Here is a 14,327-nt window from a genome sequence, read left to right on the forward strand (position 1 = left end):
TACCAGGTAAAATGACTAAAAAACTTGATTTTTTAATTATTTTTATGTATTTTTTTGTTCTTTTTTATGTATTTTATGTCTTTTTTCATTAAAATTAATGACAATTTTGTCTAAAGTTTTGGAAAATTTCAGAAAAAAAAAAAAAAAAAATTCACAATAAAACGGAGAATGACCAAAAATGCAGGAAAATGTGTTTTAATTCAAAAATGGTTTAAAAGCAGCAACCTATGTCATAAACTATGGTGTTTAGACATAGGCTGCTAGCGTTTTTCATTTAGAATACTTCAGCCGTCTTCTGAGTTTAGTGTAGAAAGATGCATATTATAATCATTTTGGAAATTATAAACTGACATTTAAGATAATTATTTTATGCAAAACAATGTTGCATTTCAGTTAGTTTTAATCCAGGTACTAATTTAAGGAGTGCATAAGTAGCCATTTATCAAACCATCTGCTCTGAATAATAAAAGCAATATTAAATTATTTTCTGTCAGCATTCTCTCTATGTTATTAACATAAGCATGTCTACTTTTAGTAATACAACATTTGTTTTAACAAAGTAACAATTGTTTAACAGAAGGTACTTTCAAAGGTATATCTTTGGATGCAATCATCATTTAATTTTCCTAAGAAAATGAACTTATTGATAATAACAGTCAATAGATCGTCAACTATTTTTAATATTCACAGAATATACTTATTACAAATTATACAGAAAACTAAATTTGAGGATAACATATTCATTCTAACAACCAGAACTTTACTTGAAAATAATTTTTGAAAAACATCTATAAGGTATTGACAAATTAACTTTTAATATCAGTATTGATTTGGATTCAATATTAACACAAGAACATTTTATAGAAAACAAGTCATAGTTTTGCCCACGGGATAGCAAGATCAAACTCAGGCAAATTTAAGAGCATTAAGCATTTGTTAAAAACTGAAAATAAATGGCTGGAATTCATAGTTGCTTCAAATATCTATGCGATTCATAAAGCCAGTAGAAAAACTCATAACTGTAACCAGATATTTATATGTATACATAGAATTTAAAATACCTGATACTCAATTTCTTGAAAGACTACAGGAAATGTAAATGAGGCATCATCTAATTCTTCTAAACTGCAATGAACTAAAGTTTCATCCTTTAAAGGGGAAAAGAGAAAAAAAAAAAAAAGAAGTGAGATATAAAATAACTTGAGATTTCAATTTATAACAGTAACAAATGAATAAATAAATAAAATAGAGATTCCATACTAAATCGAGGACTAAGGTAAATTCAGGACTACTTCTTGTTTTTAGTGGTAATGCTGGTCCACGGGCTCTCATTTCAGGAGTCAAAGTTGGCAAATGTTTGATGAAAAAATACCTGGGAATGAAAAGGGGAACATACAGTCAGACACATAGTACATAGTGGCAAACATCTGTTGGATTTCCAAAACATTATTATTCAAATACCAATAAAAAATCACACATATTCATATATCAAGTTCCCAATACCCCAGCTTAGTCTTTACCAAAAGTTATACAATTTTAAAGTTGTGATATTCCTGAACGAAGTTTGTCAGCAAAATCAGTAGTCACTTCAAACCATTCATTTGACAGATATTTTAAAGAATTGGATAAAGGACAAAAGTATATGAAGACAAGACTTAAGCATAATATCAGCTTCCATTTCTACTCATTATTAAAGTGAGGTTACATTGTTATATATCTTAGATAAAATGCATGGTTGAAATAACTTCTTAAATTTATAGAGCTTTGGGATGCTAACTTGCAATAATTTTCTTTTTTTGTAATCCAATAAAAATCTCCATGCAACAAATACATGCACTCCAGATTTATAACGAAAGAAACACAGTGTTCATACTCATTTCTCTATAAATGAAATTAAGGAATGTTTCACATGAAAATTAAGGACTTTTACAAGTTTTATATAATAAGTTTGAGACTAAAATAAAGTCCCTAAGAGTATACCAGTTCAGAAGTCAAACAACAAAAATCAGCGTTATATTTACAAAATTTTCACAGGACTAGTTTCGATGGTTTTACCGAACCACCATCCTCAGCTGCAAAACCGCAAATGAGCAAGATAGGAAATAATGATTAGATAAGTGTGTTCCGGTGCGCTGGAACAGAACAACTCAACCTGACTCTTTCGCTTTTGGAACTATGCCAAAGAACATTTAATTCAGTTGAACAGTCAGACTCAGGCGAACGCATTCGCAAGGCAGCTGCTATGCTGTCTATTCTTCACTATTTTTGTTCTGTTCTCGTAATTTATATGTCATTTTCTTGTTTACACTTGTATTGTGCAATTATTTAATATAAGTTTGTGTTTAGAACGAGGACGGGTATCTAGTTCCTTCACATTACATCGCAACATAATACTTTGCAGGCACCGACGAGATTAAAGGACTTTTGATTTCGGTTTCGTCAGCACTGCAACGCTGCATTTGGTACAGTAATGGATACTACTGGATACTTTTAACTTTGAACTTCATTTAAAGGCCAAGCAAGATAAGTATTTTTTTTCTTTTTTACAAGTTTGACTTTGGTTTTTTTCATTGCACAATTACGTCATAATGGAAGACAAGGTTAAGATTGCAAAAAATAGTAGAGGTAGAGCGAAAGCTACTCTTACCAGAATTTCAAATTTCATTAATGATGATAAGCAGTTATTCGAAAAATACGATTTAATGAATATACTTCAAAAAATTGAAAGCGTTTATTCTGATTTTGACAAGACAGACTCAGAACTTCCGCTGGAAAGTTCTGAAATGGAAGAATTTGAGAAAAAATATTATGAAACCAAAGCCAAACTACAACAGGAACTTGAGAAATTAAATGTTACTATTAATATGCAAGTTACTAATGTTAATGAACGTCAAATTCCAGTTTCTAGTACTACAAATACCGCTAATAATTTTAAATTACCGAGAATAAATATGGAATCCTTCAGTGGTAATTACAGAAACTGGATGTCTTTCAAGGACTTATATGTATCATTAGTGCATAACAATGAAAATTTAAGCAACATTCAAAAATTTCAATATCTAAAGGGTTTATTAACTGATGAACCAGCTTCTATTATTAAACATATTTCCATTTCAGAAAATAGTTATATGGAAGCCTGGGAAAAATTATTATCTAGGTATGATAAGAAAAAACAAATTGTCACATCACTAATAAAAACTTTCATGGAACAATCTTCTGTAATTAATGCAAACTCAATTTGCGAAAAATTGCCGATACTTCTGGTGAGATTATCAGAGGTTTAAAATCTATTGATCTAAAAGCTAGTGAAAGGGATGTTTGGCTAATTTATATTTTATTACAGAAGGTTGACAACAAAACATGTAAAAAATGGTCTGAGTTTTCAGCAAAAGTGGAATTTCCTACTTTTGAAATGTTTATTCAATTTATAAATGGTAGATGTTCCTCTTTAGAAATTTTCCACGAAAAAGAAAGGGAAAAAACTCAACCTAATGTTAAAAGATTTTCTGTGAACAAAAGTATCAAATGTATTATGTGCAAGTCAGATCATTTTCTTTTCAAATGCCCCAAATTTAAAGCACTAACTGTCAAAGAAAGAAATCAACTTGTCAGGAAAAATAATCTTTGTTTAAATTGTTTTTCTAGTCAGCACAAAAAATCTGAATGTATGTCTCAACATCGTTGTCATTATTGCCAGTTATTGCATCATAGTACTCTGTGTGAAAATCAGTTAAAAAGTTATTCTACATCTGCGTCTCTTTCTGAGACCAGTTTTCAGTCAGAACAGCAAAGAAAGAATCCAACCGCGAATGAAACACGAACTGTACATTGCGTCTACGAATGAAAACAAAAACGGAACTGTAATTCAAAATAATAGCGTTCAAACAACTTTTGGCTTATTGCCAACTGCATATGTAAATGTAATTGATTCGATGGGTCAAAAACGTAATATTAGAATGCTTTGTGATAGTGGTTCCGAATCAACATTATTATCTGAATCTTGTATTAATTTATTGGGATTTAAAAGGAAAAATGCGTGTTTTCCTGTCAAGGGTTTAGCTGAGTCAAAAGTCGCAGTTACAAAAGGTTGCGTTGAAATCGAGTTGATGTCAATCCATGATACATCAGTGAGAATGCCAATTAAGGCATTTGTATTAGATAAACTAACTGCTGCGCTTCCAAGCAAAAAAATAAATGAGAAAGACTTCTCGCATTTGAAAAATGTAAAGTTAGCTGATCTATATTTTCACATTCCGGATAAGATAGATATTATTCTAGGATCTGAGTACTTGTTTTCTATTTTACTTCCTGGACAAATAACTTGTTCTCAAAGTGATTTAATTGCTCAAAACTAAATTTTTGGTTTCTTCATATCCGGAAAACTACTGGAATCTCAAACGAAATCAAATATGCATATTTATGAAATAAATATTGACAGCGAATTGAAAAGGTTTTGGGAGTTAGAAGAAGTGCCAAATTCAACTGACACTGTATTCTGACCTGAAGAACAATTTGTTGAAACACATTTTCAGCAAAATTACTCAATTAATTCAGATAGTCGTTTTGTGGTGAAGTTGCCATTTTTAAAATCTAAATCTGAATTAGGTAATTCAAAACCAGCTGCACTTTCTCGATTATATGCTATGGAACGTAAATTTAAGGAAAACTCGGAATTTGAAAACCAATACAAGGATTTTATGCATGAATATGAAAATTTAGGTCATATGGATATTGGTTACACAAAATAGTTTAAATAGATGCCAGAATGAGCAATATTTCCTTCCCCATCATGCAGTGATCAAGCCGTCTAGTACAACTACCAAATTAAGAGTCGTTTTCGACGCTTCATGTAAAACTTCCAACGGTAAATCATTGAATTCAATCTTGGGTGTGGGTCCTAAATTGCAACGAGACATTTTCGAAATTTTACTTAATTTTCAATTTCCGGAAATAGTCTTTTCAGCAGACATAGAGAAAATGTACCGTCAAGTTTTAGTGTCCGATGAGGATCGGAACTACCAATAAATTCTTTGGAGGTTTAATCCTAACGAAGAAATACGCACATACAAGTTAAACACCATAACATATGATTTAGCTCCAGCTTCTTTTCTAACCACTAGGTGCATTAAGCAAATTGCACTAGATTATTCTCAAAATAGTGCTGTTTCTCATACTTTACTACCCGATGTATACATGGATGATTTACTATCGGCTTCAAGTACCGATAGTCATGCAATATCACTTTGTAAGGAAATTACCAATATTTTACAAACACACGGTTTCCACCTACGAAAGTGGAATTCTAATTTAAATGCATTTCTTGCAGAATTTCAAGAACATTGTTCAACGGACACTAATTTAGAAATAATTCCTAATGATAAGGAAAGCACGAAAGTCTTAGGATTATTTTGGAACTCTTCAACAGACACATTCATTTTCAAACCCGCACTTGCATTCACCTCACCGCTGACAAAATGATACATTTTGTCCCAATCGGCACGCATTTTTGATCCATTAGGATTAATTTCACCATGTACTGTTGTAATGAAAATTTTTTATCAGAAGCTCTGGTTTACAAAAGGGGACTGGGATTCTCCTATTCCACAAAGTCTTGCTGAAGATTTGTTTAAATTTCAGAAATCTTTCAATGCAGTTGAACATTTTACTGTTCCTAGAGGTGTCACGCTTATTTCCTCTGACACATTTGAATTGCACGGCTTTTGCGACGCTTCAACGCTTGCTTACGTTGCTGCAATATATTGCAAACAAATACACGGAAATGAAATAAAGATTTCTCTCTTAGTTTCTAAAACTAAAGTCGCACCTATCAAACAAGTATCTGTTCCTAAATTGGAACTATGCAGTGCTCATTTGCTTTCAAAGTTATATCGTGCAGTCATGAACACTCTCAAAAAATATAAGTTTGATGTTTACACTTAGACCGACTCCAAAGTCGTACTTTCCTGGCTCTCGGCACATCCCCGTAAATGGAAGACTTTTGTTGCAAACTGGACGTCTCAAATAATCGAAGTACTTCCAACAAAATACTGGAGGCATGTCCCTTCCAAAGAGAACCCAGCAGATATCACTTCACGTGGTATTGATCCCAAATGTCTTCCTAATTGCACCTTGTGGTGGAATGCCGCAAGTTGGCTTTTTTTGGATTCGTCTCACTGGCCGAAAGAGGAATCCGCTTCCAAAGAAATCAAGGATCTAATTAAAGCTGAACAAAGATCCGATCCTATATTTTCATTTCATAGTGCTACATCAAATGAATTATATAGTGATTTATTTGAAAAATATTCATCATTTCCTAAGATTATACACATTTTAGCATATTGTTTAAGATTCATCAATAAGTGCAAAACCAATAACAAATGTCAAACACTTATAACTGATTCCTTTTCTCCACTCACTTACACGGAAACTAAAAATGCAGAAATAATCATAATTCGATGGGTTCAGAAAGATTATTTTAATGAAGACCTAAAATGCATTAAAAATCAAAGATCGTTGCCAAAGAAAAGTCAGCTACACTCCCTCCATCCATTTATAGATGAAAACAGTCTTTTACGGGTGGGAGGGCATTTACAAAATTCAGAATTGTCTTTTAATCAAAAGCACCCAGTGATCCTACCTGCTAAACACAAGATAAGTGAGCTCATCGTAAAAGAAAAGCATGTGACTTATTTACATGCTGGTGCTTCATTACTTGCCCACATTATCAAACAATCATATTGGATAATAGGTGGAAAAAAGCTCAATAATAAATGTGTTCACAAATGCATCAAATGCTTCAAATTTAAAGCATCCACCACATCCCAGCTTATGGGTAATCTACCTAAGCATCGTGTAACACTCGAGAGGCCTTTCTTCAACTGCGGAGTGGACTATGCCGGTCCTATTTCAATCAAATTCAACAAGGGTCGTGGAGCAAAATCAACCAAGGATTACATTGCTCTATTTATTTGTCTCGCTACTAAGGCACTACACATCAAGGCAGTCAGCGATTTAACCGCTGATGCATTTTTAGCTGCTTTGCGTCGCTTCAGTGCTAGACGAGGAACTCCAAGTCACATTTACAGCGAAAATACAACAAACTTCGTTGGGGCTAATCGAAAGCTCAGCGAAATACAACGATTGTGGGCTTCACTTCCTAAGAACGAAGCCGTTGCTCATCATTTAACTCAAGCATGAATAGAATGGCACTTTATACCTCCAGCATCTCCTCATTTCGGAGGAATTTGGGAGGCCACAATTAAATCAACCAAATATCATTGTAAAAGAGTAATAGGTGAAACGCTACTTACTTTCGAAGAATTGACAACTCTATTGGCTCAGATAGAAGCCATTTTAAATTCTCGTCCGTTATGTAGTGTAAACAATACTGACATTGATTGCATTAATATTCTCACTCCTTCACATTTTCTTACAGGAGACGTGATCTTATCTCCTCCCGAACTACCTCTTACTAGTCCTGCCAATATATGGAATAGGTGGGATCTCCTTCAAAAGATGCGGAAGGACTTCTGCAAATCACGGACCAAAGCATATCTATCTTCTCTTCAAACCAGAAAGAAATGGAAGGACACTCAGCCAAATATGAAAATTGGAGACATTGTCCTGTTACTAGATGGTCATCTTCCAGGTTCTTGGCCACTAGGACAAGTGGTCGAACTTCATCATGGTACTGATGGACTAGTTCGTGTGACCACGGTTAAAACTAAAAACTCTGTTTTCAAAAGAAACATTCATAAATTAGCACCTTTGCCCATATATCAGGACTAATGCCTGATAGGGTGGGAGTATGTTCCGGTGCGCCGGAACAGAACAACTCAACCTGACTCTTTCACTTTTGGAACTATGCCAAAGAACATTTAATTCAGTTGAACAGTCAGACTCAGACGAATGCATTCGCAAGGCAGCTGCTATGCTGTCTATTCTTCACTATTTTTGTTCTGTTCTCGTAATTTATATGTCATTTTCTTGTTTATACTTGTATTGTGCAATTATTTAATATAAGTTTGTGTTTAAAACGAGGACGGGTATCTAGTTCCTTCACATTACATCGCAACAAAGTGGCTTATCTAATCATTATTTCCTATCTTGTTCGGGTTTCTTGGCGAACCCGAACACCATACTTCAAGCCTACCAATATTGATGCATTATCGGCACCAAGTGCTAAGCCAGAGGGACTGCATTTTCTTTTAAAGTTTTAATAATTAGCTGTACTATATTAAAGCCTGTCAAATGTCCTTCTAAAGTGGTAACAGAAAGTAAACTGCACTCAATTTCTGATTAAAAAAATGAAACAACAATTGGATAAAGTTTTGAATCAGTATTATTGCTTCCATCCATAGAGAGGCAGAATGGAGCTGTTTTAATGCAATCAGTAACTCAAGATTTATTTTTCAAACCCATTTCTTTAACAATTGCACCTGTTTTGGTTCTTGCACTTGAGTATTTCTTAGCAATTTCACTATCGGGAAACATTTTTCTAAATAAAGCTGCAGCGTGATCCGATGCATTCAGTGGCAGGTTGTGCTCCAGTAAAAAGGCAGAGAACAGACATTCTCCATTAATAACTTTTTGGTCCTTTGTTTCCAAAGAAAAATTTATTGTTTCATTTTTTTCAAAACAACTCATGTTGTCCTTGTGTTTTGTGTACGTACATGTTTGAGAACATCTGCCCTTCCACCATCCGATTTTTGAAAAAAAAATGGAAGGAAAGTCAACTGTGTACGATTTTTGAAATGTGTTGAGTATTTCACCTTTCTCGCAGACATAACAAAAGATGATAATTTCTAAAACTATTTCCCGAAGACATGTGTATTCACACAACTCAGGACACGATGAACAAAATAACTAAAGAACATCCAAGAAACAGCTTGCTTCGTGCTCATTGGCTAATATATGACAGATGACACGCAGTGGAGCTCGATACCCATTGGAGAATGATGTTCACTCACAAAGCAGAAGTTCACATCTCATTCGCAAGGTTTTGTTTTAGATATAATCTAGAGAAAATTCCATTGCTTTCAGACATCCAAAATCACTTTTTTATTGTTCATATAACGAAGTATTAAGCAAAGTTCCATGAAAATCGTGAGAAATTTTATGAATGAGAAAATGTCGGGAGAAATATATTGTAAATCGGGTTGGCGGGAGAGCAGTCGAAAATAGGGAGTCTCCCACCTAAATCGGGAGAGTTGGAAACTCTGAAGATAAAACCTCTCAATCACTCTTTTTTTCATTTGTAAATTGTCACTAATGTATCATCTCCACCAATTGCTAAATAAAATACTTAGTTACCTAGATCTGTATCGTCAGCTTAGAAATCCCCTGGATGCCATGTTTACATATACAGTCAAAAGTCGTTAATTCGGACACCCATAATCCAGAATGATCTATAATCCGGATCTCAAAGCTACAAACTTTCTGCGCATGCGCATAAGACCTTTACGACTGCGCATATGCGAGTGCATTTAATGTATAACGGACGGTATACGCAAAAATTATCTATTTCAGTTAATGTTGCAGATTGTGTTATTCCTTAATCTTCGAATTGGATCTGGCTTATTACTTTTTGCAGACTGTTAGAGCAATTTTATAAAAGTAAGCTTGAACTTTCGATTATGTCAAATATAATTTCCGATATATATTTACTAATATGTAAAGGATCTGCAAAGCGAAAGTATGTTTCGATGTCCATCAAACAAACAGTGGAATTGCTGCAAAAAATGGATAAAGGCATATCCTTTTTGTTTCTCTAACCATTCCGAAATCTGTTTATCAATTTCATGCTGCTCTGCAAGGGGGGGGGGGGGGAACGTCGCGGCAAGCAATGAACTGGAAGTTGATCTGTCAGCACTATCCTTATCTTCAGGGCAGCTGTTTTGATTTTATTCAGCTTATAATTCCTTACTAAATGTAGTATTTCATCTCGATGTATTCCGTCTTTGATATGATTTAAATCAAATTTCTCGTCATTATAAATATCACAAGTACACATCGAATAGTTTTCTGGTTGCAATTTTCTAATTTCGACTATGCATAATGTATGCTTTACACATGCGCTAGTTGAAAGAAATGTTTAATAAAGTAAAATAATAAATATTAAGCTTTTTTTTTTTTTTTTTTTTTTTGTAAATTTTGATACCCTTTAGATCATAATGGCTTTTTATTTCATAAATTACGGTTTCATATTTTTAATTTCATTAATTTCTGCATGCCATCTTACCAGATTTAAACTGATGATCTATAATCCGGAAAAATCGATAATCCAGAATCGCCAAAGTCCCGACGAGTCCGGATTAAAGACTTTTGACTGTATATACTTTTGGTACGGCTGACTGCCACCAAAAAGGGAGGTGAAAAATGCTATAGCAGTCCTATATACAAAATTTCAACATTCTGAGGCTATTTTCGTTTTCGAGTTATGCGAGATACATACAAACACATGTACGGACACCATGAAAAAAACTCTTCTGAATCCATTTAAAATCGGTTTTATAATTCGTGTGGAAATATGGTACCTGGAATTTTTCATGATTACCATAGTTCCTTTACTTTGTACAAGGAAGTAAAAAGTCAGCAGGGAGTTTATAACAAAACTTTGTGACTGATCAGGAAGTTATTAGTTTGCATAATTTGAGGGAAGGACCCATATAAGAACATTCTAAATTTATTTTTATTAAAATTTCTTTTTCAGTTTAAATCTAATGATTTTTCATTTATGATCTGAAATCTGAAAAGCACTATTCAGAGCTGTGTGGATTTTGTCTGCTACTGTAATACAAAAAGAAACATTTATGCTCTACTAAGTTATTACTATATGGAATGAAAATAAGGAACAATGCCATGCAGACACATAAATGTATGCACATGGCTACAATGAAAGACAAATGAAAATATGTACACAGCAATTCTTCTGTTATTTTGAAAACAAGACAATAGGCAAAACACTTGATTAAAATTAAATGTTAATTATGGTATAGATATGACTACAGTACTTCTGAATGTAAACATCTGTTTTGGAAAACAACATTCAGCTGAAAGAAAATGTGCACTGTTAAGAACTTATTTGTTAGACAAGAAAAACAGCAACTGAAACAAAAGAAATATTTTAGTTTTTTTAATAAAAAAACTGAAAGTCTATAAAATTTGTAAAATAACCTACATGAACTTCAAAACCCATTAGGAGGAAAAAAAAAAAAAAAAAAAAACTGCTCTACTAAAAGCCTTTTTCAATAATTACAACTGATCAAGTAAACTAGAAACTAAACATCATACGGATCAAATGTGTTTTCCCAGTCTTCAGCAACTTCAGCTTCTTCAGGAGATGGGTATTCAGCATCATATGGCAAAGTTGTTGAATTCAAGTTATTGTTGCAAAGCAGCTGCTCATTTAACCCAGACTGACCATTAGTATCATTTGCAGATTCTTCTAAAATAAGAAAATTGTATATTAATAAGCCTCACCAGCTGTATACTAATCTCCCAAAAAAAAAAAAAAAAAAAAACCCACAATGAGCCCGAATTTTAAAACTATCTTAATTCCTTCCCTTCAAAAACATTCCTTGATTTAATTTCATCCACAATGTTAAACTACGACTTGCATAAAAGAATTACCACATATAATAATTAGAATAAATAATAACAAAATTAATTCACGTGCATATAAAAATACATGCAAAAACAGCGAAATCACACATTAAAATTTTGTGTGAAAAAGAAGAGCTTTTCCCCTCATTTTTTAGATATATGTGTATAAAAATTGTTACAGATTAAAAATGTATCACAGCTAAATAAATATATATGCAATAAAACCTAAGACTACTATCCACAATTCCAGATGATTTTGGTCTCTTGAGATGATCACACCAGAAAGATGTTAAATAGAGATATTTCTTTATGTTCTGAGAAATACTGGTTATTCATGGGAAGTAGGTGCATGACAAGTTTCACTGTAATTCTTTCACAGTTGGTTTAAATGTCCCGTATTAAAGTCACCCGTTTTTTACATATTCTTCATCTAAAATCATGCAGCTTAATTCTTTTTTACACTTTTTTACAGCTATTCTTGAAATGCACTACATTAAGATACAATAACACATGGAAGAAATATTAATTTAGAAGTCAAGCAACAAAAATCAAATTATATTTTCAAATTTTTACAGGACTCTTTAGTTGAACATGCATTATTGGTGAAGCCATTTTACGAAAACAAGGGGAATGCTTCTGGTGCAATTCATGAATTTCGTCATAGAAAAACCAATGGTGTGGACCAATATCTACTAAAGTTACCCGGGCCATGATTAAGAAATTTGAGGAAACAGAAAAATAGGAATTCAACCTGGATGAGGCCGTAAACGTGTCACACTAGTACTTGTTGATGCTGTTAAGACAGCTGTTGATACACAGACATCATTAGCTTGGGGGCAGCCAGTTTATGACTGTTGATCTGTCATGGCCTTGGAATATTCTGTGGAGCGATGAGGCTCATTTCTACCTCAATGGGACAGTCAACACACAGAATTGCCGCATTTGGGCTGCAAACTGCAATTATTACTTTTAAATCTCTTTTTCCACAAACTGCAAATAATTTTATTTTAACTTACAGTCAAGCCTCATTGTCAAAGTCTAAAAATTATGTTGACACTGAATTATGCTTTTAATTTTAAACTACAAATAAATAGCATAAAATTGAAATTAACATTTTATCCAACAGAATATTTAACTAAAAAAAAATCTGAAATGCAGAATACTGGAAGAATATAAACACGCTCAAGAAAAATTATGGTTGAAGTAATAGAAGAAATCTTCCACATCAAATGAAGACACTGGCTGTAAAAATGAATCAGATAACATGTGTGAAAGTGCACTCCTAAATGTTTCATCAAATAATGAATTTAAAAAAAAAAAAAAAAAAAAAAAAAAATATCAATCATATACTGTAGGATTATTAAAAAAAAAAAAAAAAAAAAGTAGTCTGCTGCGGCATAAGACAAATATATATATAATTAGCTTGTCCAAAATAAAGTTAGGGAAATAAAAAATTTGCAGCATAGAAAGAGCTCCAAAAGTCTGGAGATGGCAGAGAAAATTTAAAAGAAACGGAACATCATTTTAAGGTACATGGCTCATATTTCCATTAACCCTGTGGAAAACTTTCTTGCAATCAGTTCTTTCTACATAATTTGAATGCACCTCAGGCTATCTGCATTCAGCGGTTTTACCATTTGGCCATCAGAGAGTTCTTGTAATTCTGAAATTTCTAACTTGATTCATTTTGCTTACTGCAACTGCCGTAAAATAGATTATTGCTTTGTCATTATTTACTGTCCTTCATACGTCCTATACATTAAGCCCTGAAATAAGACTATTTATTATCATGTAAAATATTATTGTTTGCACTGTGCTAAAATAAGTATTATAGAGACATCTTTTCAAAATAAAATTATTCCCAGAACTTCTAGTATTCTAACCTAATTTTTCAAAAATTAACTTCAATCAGTTCTATTTAACTTTCCATTTTAAATTACTGTGCACTAACAGCCAAATAGATATAAATCACTTGTTACCTCTTTAGTCATTATTTCATATTTTAACTGCATATATTAGAAAGTTGCCAAATAATGTATTGCCACATCTCATTATTTTTTATAATTTTTTAACCGTTAAGTTATAGAATATCAGGAGCTACTTGTTTTATTATTGTGTATTTCAGAATGTGTAGTGATATACATATTTTCTAGAAAAACTGGGAGTTGGAGATTGGAAGACGTTTCCTGTAAGATAAAAATAACTGTTCACGAAGAGAAATTTATCAAACAAATTAGAAGAAATAAAGTTACACTTTAAATTTTAGTTTAAACAACTTCATGTAACAGTCATCAAAATTATTTCATCAAAGCACTCAATACGACTAAGCAAAACTCAATTTTAAAAAGGGGGTCTTTAAAGTATGCATACAAATAAATATTTTTTCATTTCTCAAAATGTACATTAATGTAGGGGGAAAAAATACCTTCTAATAAACGATAGATTGGTGAAAATAAAACTCCATCAGGATCTGCTACTTCACAATCAGATGTATCTAAAAAAATTAAAAAAATATATTCTTTTACTTTGAAATATTTTCTAATAATAATAATAATAAATGCCACAATAATGAAGACACTTTACCAGTCTATTTATCATTCCCCTTAAAAATGAAAAACCTTGGTATACACTTTAGGAACATAAATGCAATGACAACAGTTACAATACACGTCTTAAACTGAATTAGTTAGTTTCAGAACTGGTATAATTTTCATAGTACACTT

General features: G+C 32.6%; 1 protein-coding gene across 7 annotated transcripts in view; it reads right to left on the reverse strand.

Moving 5' to 3' along the window:
- The window catches only part of LOC118200940 (CTD small phosphatase-like protein 2-A), a 169,980-nt gene that overhangs the window by 71,207 nt on the left and 84,446 nt on the right, over positions 1-14,327 (reverse strand). For all 7 annotated transcript variants that reach the window (XM_085809442.1, XM_085809440.1, XM_085809441.1 and 4 more), the window contains 4 exons: positions 14,030-14,098; positions 11,293-11,446; positions 1,261-1,372; positions 1,062-1,148 (listed from right to left, as the gene is read on the reverse strand). In XM_085809442.1, coding sequence (XP_085665568.1) covers positions 1,062-1,148; positions 1,261-1,372; positions 11,293-11,446; positions 14,030-14,098 — 422 coding nt within the window. The remainder of the gene's footprint in view (positions 1-1,061; positions 1,149-1,260; positions 1,373-11,292; positions 11,447-14,029; positions 14,099-14,327) is intronic.

This window comes from Stegodyphus dumicola, chromosome X2, assembly GCF_044657685.1.
Source record: "Stegodyphus dumicola isolate Sdum_Otavi_A_Nest chromosome X2, ASM4465768v1".
NCBI lineage: Eukaryota > Metazoa > Arthropoda > Arachnida > Araneae > Eresidae > Stegodyphus > Stegodyphus dumicola.